Here is a 13,917-nt window from a genome sequence, read left to right as displayed (position 1 = left end):
GGCTTTCAGATGCCGCAGAACTGATAATGGGGTGGTAAACCCCAGGTCAAACACATCCATTTTATTTCTGTTGTGTTGAGGATTAAAAATTTTGCTCATGTTGTTCAGAACTCTCATTGACTTGTGAACCTTGTGGCATTAAAGAATTTGCTTCAGGATGAAAATCTAACCAGAAGTGATCCCTTCATTTACATTTGAAGTCTGCATAGCACAATACTTCACCATTTATTTGTCTAAAGAACAAGCTGATAAAATAGTGCATACTTGAAATCTAACACGTATTAAAACATCCTTGATTCAGGCTATTCTAGCTTACAATACAGTTGAATGTTTATAAATCACTGATATAACCTCTATTAATATGAGTAACAAATGGGCTGCTCATTTCGGGGCGGTAATGGCGGCGGGGCGGTAAAGTTTGCGCCCGGGAACAGTCAGCAAAATTCATCAGAGGGGCCCTGAGTATGGGGCGGAGCGCTAAGGGAGGTGTTACACACCTCTTTTAGGGCACTAGACTGGCAGGGCAAGTGTAAATCCAGAGCTAAACAGCCGGCCTCGGAGCACCGTAAGAGAGGCCGCGGTGCGAGACCCTGAATAAATACCTCGGGCCACCACAACATACTTCGCAAAAAACAATAATCGCACTTGCCTAGGGTCGCCATTACTTACCTCACTGTAGCCGCTCCAGCTCGGACCACCCGCTTTCTATGGAGCGCTACGGATCGGGCAGCAGCCAAAAAAGGAGCCGGTGTCGCAACCAGTAGCGTTGCACACCGGCTCGCCTCTTCCGGGCAGTAAGGCTCCGCGCCTCGTCGAAACAGACACCGAATGTCCCGGCGGGGCATTGGGAGCTGGCCACCCATCGCCATTTTCGCCCCTATGGGGTGCTAACAGGGGCAGCAGAAGATCGAAAATCCAAATTGTTAGGGTATATAACTATTGTGTATGGAGAAAGTGTCAGACTGAACACTGTGAGCTCAAAGTAAAGTGTGACCTTAGTCTTTTATTGCAGGTCTCCAGAGTGCCTCTCCAACCTGGGAAGCCTCTTTAAATACCTGTGCTCCCAAGGGATTATGGGATCCCTTGGGACTTCAGGGGATGAGCCCTCTGGTGGCTGTACAGAGTAAATACAAGTCCACATATATAACAACACTCCCCCCCAAAGTCAATGGTGTAACTATTTACAATGTGAGTCGATCTGGGGCCCTTCTTGCCCTGGTTGATTGTCTCAGTGTTAAAGCTGTTAATGTTGAATCATTTGTTGGTCCCTCGGTGGGCTGCTGTGCAGCTGGCTTTGCTGGGCTGCCTGGTGTGTTGGGCCCTGCAGGGCTGCTGTGGATGATGGGTTCTGCTTTGTGGTCAACCATGGTGCCGGTTGCCACTGGTGTGTATGTTGGGGGATCAAAAAAGGTAGGGTCCAAGGTGGGTTGCTCAGGATAGTCTGTGAATCTGAGTTTGATTTGGTCCAAGTGTTTCCGGTGAATGAGTCCATTTGAAAGTTTGACCCGAAACACCCTGCTCCCCTCTTTGGCCACGACAGTGCTGGGAAGCCACTTGGGACCTTGTACTTAATTTAATACAAATACAGGATCATTGATTTCAATCTCGCGTGACACATTTGCGCCATCATGGTATGCACTTTGTTGAAGTTGCCTGCTCTCTACCTGTTCATGTAGATCAGGGTGAACTAATGAGAGCCTTGTCTTAAGTGCTCTTTTCATGAGCAGTTCAGCAGGTGGGATCCCAGTGAGTGAGTGGGGTCTCATGCAGTAGCTAAGCAGGATTCTGGGTAGCGAGTCTGCAGTGAGCCTTCAAGTTACCCTCTTCAAGCCTTGCTTGATGGTTTGCACTGCTCTCTCTGCCTGACCATTGGACGCTGGCAGATGTGACATGTTTGATCCCGTTACGGGCCATGAATTCTTTGAACTCAGCACTGGTAAACCATGGCCCGTTGTTGCTCACCAGGACATCGGGTAAGCTGTGAGTGGCAAACATGGCCTGCAGGCTTTCAGTGGTGGCAGCGGACGTGCTAGCCGACATTATCTCACATTCAATCCACTTGTGTCTACAACCATAAGGAACATTTTACCCAAGAACGGGCCTGCATAATCCACATGTACCCTAGACCATGGTTTGGAGGGCCACGACCATAAACTTAGCGGCGCCTCCCTGGGTACATTGTTTAACTGCGAGCATGTATTACATCTGTGAATGCAGGACTCTAAGTCCGCATCGATGCCGGGCCACCACACGTGGGATCTGACTATCGCTTTCATCATTACGATGCCTGGGTGGGTACTGTAGAGGTCATTGATGAAGGTGTCTCTGCCCTTCTTGGGGACCACTACTCGATTGCCCCACAGAAAGCAGTCTGCCTGCATAGATATTTCATCTTTGCGCCGCTGGAATGGCTTTATCTCTTCCTGCATTTCCACTGGGACACTGGACTAGCTCCCGTGAAGCACACAGCTTTTGACTAGAGATAATAAAGGGTCCTGGCTTGTCCAGGTTTTGATCTGCCGGGCAGTGACGGGTGATTGCTCACTCTCATTAGCTTCCATAACCATGGCTAGATCTGTGGGCCGTGCCATTTCCACCCCCATGGTGGGCAATGGCAGCCTACTGAGAGCATCGCGCAGTTTTCTGTGCCTGGCCTGTGGTGGATGGCGTAGTTGTATGCGGACAACATGAGCGACCATCTCTGGATGCGGGCCGATGCGTTGGTATTTATCCCTTTACTCTCAGAAAACAGGGATATAAGTGGCTTATGGTCAGTTTCCAATTCGACTTTTAGCCCAAACAGGTATTGATGCATTTTCTTTACCCCATAGACACACGTTAATGCTTCTTTTTCAATCATGCTGTAGGCTCTCTCAGCCTTAGACAGACTCTTGGATGCATAAGCAACTGGTTGCAGTTTCCCAAAATCATTAGCTTGTTGCAATACACACCCGACGCCATATGACGATGCATCACATGCTAGTACCAAACGCTTACATGGATCATACAACACCAGCAATTGTTTGAGCATAACAATTTTCTCGCTTTTACAAAGGCATTTTCTTGGCTTTTGCCCCAAACCCATTCGTCCCCTTTTCGTAGTAAGACATGTAGTGGTTCTAACAGTGTGCTGAGACCCGGTAAGAAGTTATCAAAGTAGTTCAAGAGTCCCAGAAACGACCGCAGCTCCGTCACGTTCTGTGGCCTCGGTGCGTTCTCGAATGCCTCCGTCTTTGCGTTGCTGGGCCTGATGCCATCCTCCCTCCCAAGAACTCCACTTCAGGCACCAGGAAAACGCACTTTGTGTGTTTTAACCTGAGCCCCACACAGTTGAGTTGACTAAGAACCTCCTCCAGGTTCTGCAGGCTAACGACTGTGTTTCGACCTGTGATCAAGATGTTGTCCTGGAAGACCACGGTGTGCGGGACCGACTTCAATAAACTTTCCATGTTTCTCTGGAATATCGTCGCTGCTGATCGGATTTCAAATGGGCACCTGTTATAAACAAAAAGACCTTTGTGTGTGTTGATGCAGATGAGGGCCTTCGATGATTCCTCCAGTTCCTGCGTCATGTAGGCTGAAGTCAGATCTAGCTTCGTGAACGTCTTTCCTTCCGCCAGCGTTGCAAAGAGGTCGTTGGCCTTTGGTAGTGGGTATTGGTCCTGCAGGGAGAAACGATTGATAGTTACTTTGTAATCGCCGCAGATTCTGATGGTGCCATCTCCCTTGAGGACTGGGACAATAGGACTGGCCTACTCGCTGAACTCAATCGGTGAAATGATGCCCTCTTGTTGCAGCCAGTCTAGCTCGATCTCTACCCTTTCTCTCATCATGTACGGTACTGCTCTCACCTTGTGATGGATGGGTTGCACCCCTGGAATTAGGTGGGTCTGCACTTTTGCTCCTTGGAATTTCCTGATGCCTAGTTCGAACAGCGAAGGAAATTTGTTTAAGACCTGGTCACACGAAATGTTGTCAGCGGGCATTAGTGCTCGGATGTCGTCCCAATTCCAGCGAATCTTTCCCAGTCAGCTCCTGCGAAGCAGCGTGGGACCATCACCCGATATCAACCAGAGTGGTAACTTGTGCACCGTTCCATCATATGAGACCTTTACGGTAGCACTGTCGAGCACAGGAATCGGTTTTTTAGTGTAAGCTTAGTTTCGTGCGAACTGGAGTTAAGACTGGCTTTGAGGCTTTGTTGCACCACAACCTTTCGAAAGTCTTTTTGCCCATAATGGACTGGGTCCTGCCCGTGTCCAGCTCCATCGACACCGAGAGTCCATTTAGTTCAACTTTCAGCATTATCGGGGAACAATTCGCGGTGAATGTGTGCACCCCATGTACCTCTGCCTCCTCGATCTGAGGCTCTGGTTTGTCGTGATCCTCCGTAGATCTGTCCTCCTCTGCAACATGATGGTTTGCAGGTTTAACAGGCATTGCAGCTCACCTGCACACTCGTTGGAGGTGTCCCATTGTTCCACAGCCCTTGCAAACGTATCCTTTGAATCGGCATGAATGGAAATGATGATCACCCCCGCAGCACCAACAAGGTGTTAATGGCCTTGCATTCATCACCCTTGATGGTGGACTCTGAGACATCTGCGGCCGTGTAGCTGCAGGTATGTGTGACCTGCCCTGTATGTTACGATTCGAAAACAACATCACTTTGTTCACAATACTTGTAGCAGCATTTGTGTGCTGAGAGATTTGCTTCATATTGTCACTGGTGGCAATGAATGCCTGGGCTATCGCTATGGCTTTACTCAAGGTTGGGGTCTCCACAGTCAAAAGTTTGCGAAGTATGGTTTCGTGGCCAATGCCAATTAAGAAAAAGTGTCAGAGCATGTGCTCCAAATGTCCTACATATTCGCAATGTCCTGCAAGACGTCTTAGATTAGTGACATAACTCGCCACTTCCTGGCCTTCAGACCTTTTGTAGGTGTCGAACCGGTATCTCGCCATCAGAACGCTTTCCTTCGGGTTCAAATTCTCGCGGACCAGTCGTATGATTTCTTCGTGGATTTCGCTGGAGTGAGCAGATTCTTCAGGAGGCCATACATTGGTGCCCCACAGATGGTGAGGAGGATCGGCCTTCATTTGGCAGCGCTCTCTTGCTCATCTATCTTGTTGGCCACGAAGTATTGGTCGAGTCACTCCCACAAAAGTTTCCCAATCATCTCCCTCCGAGAATTTCTCCAGCTTGCCCACTGTTTTCTGCAGCTTTGGGTTCGCTATCTGTATCTCGTTGCCTGTTATTGTGTATGGAGAAAGAGTCAGACTGAACACTGTGAGCTCAAAGTAAAGTGTGACTTTAGTCTTTTATTGCAGGTCTCCAGAGTGCCTCTCAAATCTGTGAAGCCTCCTTAAATACCTGTGCTCACAAGGGATTATGGGATCCGTTGGGACTCCAGGAGATGAGCCCTCTGGTGGCTGTACAGAGTAAATACAAGTCCACATATATAACAATAACCATCCCTCAATAATGTCACATACCCAATATTTCCCCATTCAAGCTATAAAGCTCACACATTCAAAAGAATGGATGGCTCAACTCCAGGCCACTGTAAGTACAACCTTGGACAGCCAAGAGAAATAAAAGTGGTCCAATAACAACGCCCATCCAGTTTCTCTTCTCTTTCCTCCATTAGCTTGAACGTTTTTCAACCTGGATATAAGGTTTCACATGTACGCTGATACACCCAGCTCTACCTTACCCCTACCTCTCTCAACCCCACTACTGCCTTTGTGATACCAGGCTGCTTGTCCAATTTCTAGTCTTGGATAAGCAAAAATTTACTCTAATTAAATTTTGGGAAGACTGAAGCCATCGCTTTCAGCCCCCGCCACAAACTCTGCTCCCTAGCCACCGACTCCAACACTTCCCTGGCCACTGTCTCCGGCTGAATCAGACTGTTCACAACCTTGGTGTCCTATATAACTCTGAGCTGAGCTTCCAACCCCATATCCACGCCATCACCAAGATCGCCTACTTCCACCTCCATAGTATCACTTGTCTCCACCCCTGCCTCAGCTCATCTGCTGCTTAAACCCTCATCCGTGCTTTTGTTACCTCCAGACTCGTCTATGCCAATGCTCTCCTGGCCAGTCTTCCATATTCCTCCTTCCATAACCTTGAGCTCGTCCAAAACCCAGCTGCCTGTATCCTAACTTGCACCAAGTCCAGTTCGTATATATCCTTGTGCTCGCTGACCTACAATGGCTCTCGATCCACCAACGCGTTGATTTAAAAAAAATTCTCATCCTCATGTTCAAATCCCACCATGGCGTCACCACTCCCTATCACTGTAACGTCCTACAGCCCTCCCAGGACTCTGCATTCCTCAAACTATGGCCTCCTGTGCACCTCACACTTCTTTCCATTGGTGGCCGTGCTTTCAGCCATCTAGGCCCTAAGCTCTGGAATTTCCTCCCTAAATCTCTCCCATCTCCACCTCTCTCTCCTCGTATAAGATGCTATTTAAAACCTACTTCTTGATCAAGCTTTTGGTCAGCTGTCCTAATGTTTCCCTCTTTGGCTCAATGTCAATATTTGTCTGATTACGCTCTTATGAAGCGCCTTGCAACGTTTTACGATGAAAGGTGCTAAATAAATGTAAATTGCTGTTATCTTATTGGACCAGCAATCCAGAGAATGTGAGTTCAAATTCCATCACGGCAGTTTGAGAATTGAATTTGAGCTTTCAAAAACCCATCTGGTTCACTAATGTCCTTTAAGGAAGGAAACCTGGCCTATATATGACTCCAATTCCACACCAACTGGTTGATTCTTAACTGCCAGCTGAAGTGGCCTAGCAACCACTCAGTTCTGCAAAATTCCTACATAACGGTTATAAAGGAACATAAGAACATAAGAATTAGGAACAGGAGTAGGCCATCTAGATCCTCGAGCCTGCTCCGCCATTCAAAAAGATCATGGCTCATCTGGCCATGGACTCATCACCACTTACCCGCCCGCTCCCCATAACCCTTAATTCCCTTATTGGCTAAAAATCTATCTGTGATTTGAATATATTCAATGAGCTAGCCTCAACTGCTTCTTTGGGCATAGAATTCCACAGATTCACAACCCTCTGGGAGAAGAAATTCCTTCTCAACTCGGTTTTAAATTGGCTCCCCCATATTTTGAGCCTGTGCCCCCTAGTTCTAGTCTCCCCGACCAGTGGGAACAACCTCTCTGCCTCTATCTTGTCTATCCCTTTCATTATTTTAAATGTTTCTATAAGATCACCACTCATCCTTCTGAACTCCAACGAGTAAAGACCCAGTCTACTCAATCTATCATCATAAGGTAACCCCCTCATCTCCGGAATCAGCCTAGTGAATCGTCTCTCTACCCCCTCCAAAGCTAGTATATCCTTTCTTAAGTAAGGTGACCAAAACTGCACGCAGTACTCCAGATGCGGCCTCACCAATACCCTGTACAGTTGCAGCAGGACCTCCCTGCTTTTGTACTCCATCTCTCTTGCAATGAAGGCCAACATTCCATTCGCCTTCCTGATTACCTGCTGCACCTGCAAATTAATTTTTAGAGTTTCATGCACAAGGACCCCCAGGTCCCTCTGCACCACAGCATGTTGTAATTTTGCCCCATTCAAATAATATTCCCTTTTACTGTTTTTTTTTTCTAAGGTGGATGACCTCACATTTTCCGACATTGTATTCCATCTGCCAAACCTTAGCCCATTCGCTTAACCTATCTAAATCTCTTTGCAGCCTCTCTGTGTCCTCTACACAGCCCGCTTTCCCACTAATCTTTGTGTCATCTGCAAATTTTGTTACACTACACTCTGTCCCCTCTTCCAGGTCATCTATGTATATTGTAAACAGTTGTGGTCCCAGCACCGATCCCTGTGGCACACCGCTAACCACCAATTTCCAACCCGAAAAGGACCCATTTATCCCGACTCTCTGCTTTCTGTTAGCCAGCCAATTCTCGGTCCATGCTAATACATTTCCTCTGACTCCGCGTACCTTTATCTTCTGCAGTAACCTTTTGTGTGGCACCTTATCGAATGCCTTTTGGAAATCTAAATACACCACATCCATCGCTACACCTCTATCCACCATGCTCGTTATATCCTCAAAGAATTCCAGTAAATTAGTTAAACATGATTTCCCTTCATGAATCCATGTTGCGTCTGTTTGATTGCACTATTCCTATCTAGATGTACCGCTATTTCTTCCTTAATGATAGCTTCAAGCATTTTCCCCACTACAGATGTTAAACTGTGTTCTGTAGTGGGGAAGCTGTTAAAGGTCCATCACCATGGAGGTGCTGACAGGAAGCGCAAATGACCCCAATTTCTCTCCCATATTCTTGGACCTGAGGAAGTTAATATGGAATATGACCTTTTGCTGCAATGAAAAACCAACATTGATTCTTAACATTTACTACTGTGTTCCCTACGAGTTGAACTTGTGTGTTTGGTTCTTTTTTTTTACAAAAAGGACCTTGCCACCAAATATTTTAGAATATAAAAAAACAGTTCACATGATGGTAATAAATACATAGGGTACTCATGAGTGCTACAATATAATTTAATTCCACAACTGAATATGGTATTCATGTAACAACTTTTTAGAATCTATGGAAACGCTCTAAAGAGGGTGCAAACTTTTAATATTTCCATTTCCCTATATTACAACAGTGACTATACTCTAAAGTATTTATTTGACTGAATGGCTTTCGGGTGTTCTGATATCATGAAAGTCACTATATAAATGCAAGTTCTTTCTTCTTTCTTATGCATACAAACACATTTTAATATATATATGTGTGGGTATGCATCCTGTATTTATCTTGCATTTTGGTATATCCAAAACATCTAGTTGTCTCCTTGTGAGAAAAATACCAATTTGTTTAAGCTCATATTTATATTAAATTGTCATAAAAACAGAGATGTTGAATTAGTAATTGGACAGAACATTTGTGTTACTATCGCTTTTAAATAAATTCTTGACACTGCAATTTATTTGGTAAGGCCTTTTCCAGTGCTTGCGATGCTTTCATTAAAGATCTATTTTTGTTTTAAACATTATTTCATTAACAGATATGTATATTAAGATAGTTTATGATAAATTAATCTTAATATTTTGTACATTGTCGCTGAGTCTTCTGTTTTTTTATTGATTAATAGAACTACTATGGAGCTGCCAAAACCATTCTATCTGACAACCCCCTCGGTCTAACTTGTGGGATGGTGTGTCCGACCTCTGACTTGTGTGTGGGAGGATGCAATTTACATGCATCTGAAGAAGGAGCCATTAACATAGGTGGGCTACAACAGTTTGCCACAGAGGTATGTAGAAAGTATCTGAATATTACATATGTCAGTATTCAGTGATGTTTTATAAACTTTTATTCTTATAAATTTATATTTTCACCAGTTAAGTGTTTCACCAGTAAACTGGTAGTAAGTGGAGGGGTGAGGCCGATTAGGGACAAAAAAGGAGAGCTGCGCAATGAAGGCAGAGGGGATGGCCGAGGTGCTAAATGAGTACTTTGCATCTGTCTTCACCAAGGAAAAAGATGCTGCCATAGACATAGTGAAGGAGGAGGTAGAGGAGATACTGGATGGGATAAAAATTAATAAAGAGCAGGTACTAGAAAGGCTGGCTGCACTTACAGTAGATAAGTTACCAGGACCAGATGGGATGCATCCTAGGATGCTGAGGGAAGTGAAGGAAGAAATCACAGAGTTATTGGCCGTAATCTTCTAATCCTCCTTAGAAACGGGGGTGGTGCCAGAGGACTGGAGAATTGGAAGTGTTACACCCTTGTTTAAAAAAGGACGTAATGATAAATGCAGCAACTACAGGCCAGTCAGTTTAACCTCAGTAGTGGGGAAGCTTTTAGAAACAATAATGAGGGACAAAATTAACAGTCACACAATACAAAAGCAAAATAATGCGGATGCTGGAATCAGGAATAAAAACAGAAAATGCTGGAAATCTCAGCAGGTCAGGCAACATCTGTGAAGAGGAAGCAGAGTTAACGTGACGGGTCAATGACCCTTCGTCGGAAAATTAACAGTCACTTGGACAAGTGTGGATTAATTAAGGAAAGCCAGCACAGATTTGTTAAAGGCAAATTGTGTTTAACCAACTTAACTGAGTTTTTTGATGAGGTAACAGATAGGGTTGATGAGGGCAAGGTGGTTGACGTGGTGTACATGGATTTCCAAAAGGCGTTCAACGAAGTGCCACATAATAGGCTTTCCATGTAAAGTTGAAGCCCATGGAATAAAAGGGACAATGGCAGCATGGATACAAAGTTGGCTAAGTGACAGGAAACAGAGGAGCCAAAATTTCCCCTCTAAATAATGCCCGTTACCAACTCAACCCGGCGGTCACACTGCGGAGTCCAGTGGCCGCTGAGCTCCCGTCAAATGGCTACCGACAACGCAGTTCGGCAACGCAGGTGCGGACCCCTGAAGCATTCTTGCAGGGGTCCGCACCTCTTCCCCTTCACTTCTGCGGCGGTGATTGACAGCACTCATAAGTGTGTCATCACGTCGCGCACCGCCGAGGTCCCGGGAAGGAAGCGAGATTCCCCTTCCGAAGTCATGCGGCCAAAGAGTTACTTTTTTTCAGTGTTGCATCATTGCAGATGCATGCTGCTGGAGCCTCTTAAAGGCTTGTTGCTGATACAGAATTTCATACCGGCTGGGGGGGAAAGACCACAGGAGTGAGTTCACACCTTTATTTCTTTTTAAAGTATCTCTCTATGTCAAATTATTAATCAGTCTGAGGAGCTTTTTCCCCCTTTTAAACTCCGTTGTTTTCTATAGATTTGCACTGCTGTCTTCAGTGTGCTCTGCATGCCAAGTGCTGGAAAGGCCTTCCAGCTGTGGAAGAGGGAGGCCAATTCGAGGAGGTTGCACTTGTGGAGGGTCTTGGGATGGGGGCAGTGCTTGCAGGCCAACGCCTCCTGCGTATTGTGCGTGCCATCGAGGCACGGAGGGGAAGGTGGCGCCGGGGGCAAGGGATCCAGAGGCAGCGGGCAAGGGCCGCAGGCATCATTAGGGAGCATGATGGAGAGGGCCAGGGAGATGTCCATAGAGGGCAAGCAAGAGAGCTGGCACACGAAGCCCTTCAGCAAGGGCCTCCCCCAAGGAGGAGAGTCAGGTTTGCCGACCCCCTCCAGCAGATAATGGGCGAGCAGCCCAGGAGGCAGCCTGTAGCAGAGCTGGATGGTGGGCAGCTCCAGCCTGCAGCTGACACTGCATGGCACAAGCCACACTCTGGAAACCATCAGAGACTCTGTGCCCTGTTGCGCAGAGTGCATGAGAGCAGTCTGAGCTTCCAGGGCAGTGGCCAGCCTGTGCAAAGAAAGGTCAAGGCAAACTGAAGAGAGAGCTGCAAAACCTGCCCTTTAGAAGGCCGGGGAGCAGCTGCATCGTAAGCATGATGGTTTTGCATCAAACGGATAAGAGGGGAATTTGTCAGTGCGAACACACAACTGAAAACAGCCATGACTACCGGAAATTAAAACTCCGCTCCATTTATGACAACAAAAATGGCAACTTCGATCTTATTAGCACCGCAATCATATCAGTGGTAAGTGACAGCCAATGGCAGTGCGATCACCCCGTTTCAGGCAGAGGGCAATTTCAGCCACAGTGAGTAGTGGTGAACAGTTGGTTTTCGGACTGGAGGAAGGTGGTGTTCCCCAGGGGTCAGTACTAGGACCACTGCTTTTCTTGATATATATTAATGACTTGGACTTGGGTGTACAGGGCACAATTTCAAAATTTGCAGATGACACAAAACTTGGAAGTATAGTGAACAGTGAGGAGGATAATGATAGACTTCAAGAGGACATAGGCTGGTGGAATGGGTGGACATGTGGCAGATGAAATTTAACGCAGAAAAGTGCAAAGTGATACATTTTGGTAGAAAGAATGAGGAGAGGCAATATAATCTAAAGGGTACAATCCTAAAGGGAGTGCATGAACAGAGAGACCTAGGGGTATATGTGCACAAATTGTTGAAGGTGGCAGGGTGGGTTGAGAAAGCAGTTTAAAAAGCATATGGGATCCTGGGCTTCATGAATTGAGGTATAGAGTACAAAAGTGTGGAAATTATGATGAACCTGTGTGAAACATTGGTTCGGCCCTAGAGCAGAGAAGAGTGAGAGGAGATTTGATAGAGGTGTTCAAGATCATGAAGAGCATGGACAGAGTAGATAGAATCATAGAATCATAGAAAAGTTACGACACAGAAGGAGGCCATTCGGTCCATCGTATCCGTGCCAATCGAAAAAGAGCTACCCAGCCGAATCCTACCTTCCAGCACTAGGTATGTAGCTCTGTAGGTTACGGATCTTTAAGTGCACATCCAAATAATTTTAAAATGCAATGAGGGTTTCTGCCTCTATCACCCTTTCAGGCAGTGAGTTCCAGACCCCCACCACCCTCTGGGTGAAGAAATCTTTCCTCATCTCCCCTCTAATCCTTCTACCAACTACTTTAAATCTATGTCCCCTGGTTATTGACCCCTCTGCAAAAGGAAATAGGTCTTTCCTATCCACTCTATCTGGGACCCTCATAATTTTATACGCCTCAATTAAATCTCCCCTCACCCTCCTCTTTTCCAAGTAAAACAACCCCAGCCTATCCAATCTTTCCTCACAGCTAAAGTTTTCCAGGCCTGGCAACATCCTCATGAATGTCCTCTGCACCCTTTCTAGTGCAATCACATCCTTCCTGTAATGTGGTGACCAGAACTGCACGCAGTACTCAAGCTGTGGCCTAACTAATGTTGTATACAGTTTTAGCATAACTTCCTTGCTCTTTTATTCTATGCCTCGGCTAATAAAGGAAAGCATTCCATATGCATTTTTAACTACATTATCGACCTGTCCTGCTACCTTTAAGGATATGTGGACATATACTCCAAGGTCTCTCTGTTCCTCCACACCTCTCATTATCCTTCCATTTATTGCGTAGTCCCCTGCCTTGTTGCCCCTCCCCAAATGCATTACCTCACACTTTTCCGGATTGAATTCCATTTGCCACTGTTTTGCCCAACTGACCAGTCCATCGATACCTTCCTGCAGTCCAGAGCTTTCCTCCTAACTGTCAACCACGCCGCCAATTTTTGTATCACCTGCAAATTTCTTTATCATGCTCCCTACATTTAAGTCAAAATCATTAATATATACTACAAAAAGTAAGGGACCAAGTACTGAGCCCTGTGAAACCCCACTGGAAACAGCCTTCCAGTCACAAAAATTCCCCTCAACCATTACCCTTTGCTTCCTGCCACGGAGTCAATTTTGGATCCAATTTGCCACTCTCCCTTGGATCCCATGGGTTTTAATTTTTTGATCAGCCAGCCATGGGGGACCTTTTCAAAAGCCTTGCGAAAATCCATGTAAACTACATCAAACGTACTGTCCTCATCGACCCTCCTGGTTACCTCCTCAAAGAAAGGACGTGAAAGTGGGACTAGCTGAAGTGCTCTTGCAGAGAGACAGCACAGGCTCGACGGGCCAAATGGCTTTCTTCCGTGCTGCAACTGAAACCATATAAGAGTCATTTTCTTTTCAAAATAGTTTATTATGTTACAAAACCATGACTATCACATAGGAAAAGGTTCTGAACATTTTCTAAAATAATTTTTTTCTGTGGGTTTTGATCTAACAGCATTAAGGGGGTGAAATTGGGTACCTTTGTACCTCCCGTTAGTGCCCCCGGGGCTTTGTGACCGGATGTGTTGCTGACCAACTCCTGCCATATAGGCGAGAGTTTTGTGGCAGCTCTACATCGATCCACGCTGGTCTCCTTCGCCCAGAGAACATGATGTCATCGTCATGCGCATTGCCCCGATTGCATCCGGGATTCAAAATTGACTTCCGTCCCTTGTAGCAGCGCAGGGTGAAAACATGAG

The 13,917-nt window shown here is 46.1% G+C and overlaps 1 protein-coding gene across 1 annotated transcript in view; it reads left to right on the top strand.

The window, feature by feature from the left end:
• The window catches only part of LOC139268039 (dihydropyrimidine dehydrogenase [NADP(+)]-like), a 1,057,241-nt gene that overhangs the window by 415,268 nt on the left and 628,056 nt on the right, over nucleotides 1–13,917 (top strand). The window contains exon 5 of the mRNA XM_070886024.1: nucleotides 9,162–9,323. Coding sequence (XP_070742125.1) covers nucleotides 9,162–9,323 — 162 coding nt within the window. The remainder of the gene's footprint in view (nucleotides 1–9,161; nucleotides 9,324–13,917) is intronic.

The sequence above is a fragment of the Pristiophorus japonicus genome, chromosome 8 (genome assembly GCF_044704955.1).
Source record: "Pristiophorus japonicus isolate sPriJap1 chromosome 8, sPriJap1.hap1, whole genome shotgun sequence".
Taxonomy (NCBI): domain Eukaryota; kingdom Metazoa; phylum Chordata; class Chondrichthyes; family Pristiophoridae; genus Pristiophorus; species Pristiophorus japonicus.
Note: the sequence above shows the minus strand (reverse complement) of the source record. Positions and strands in the feature narration are given on the sequence as shown.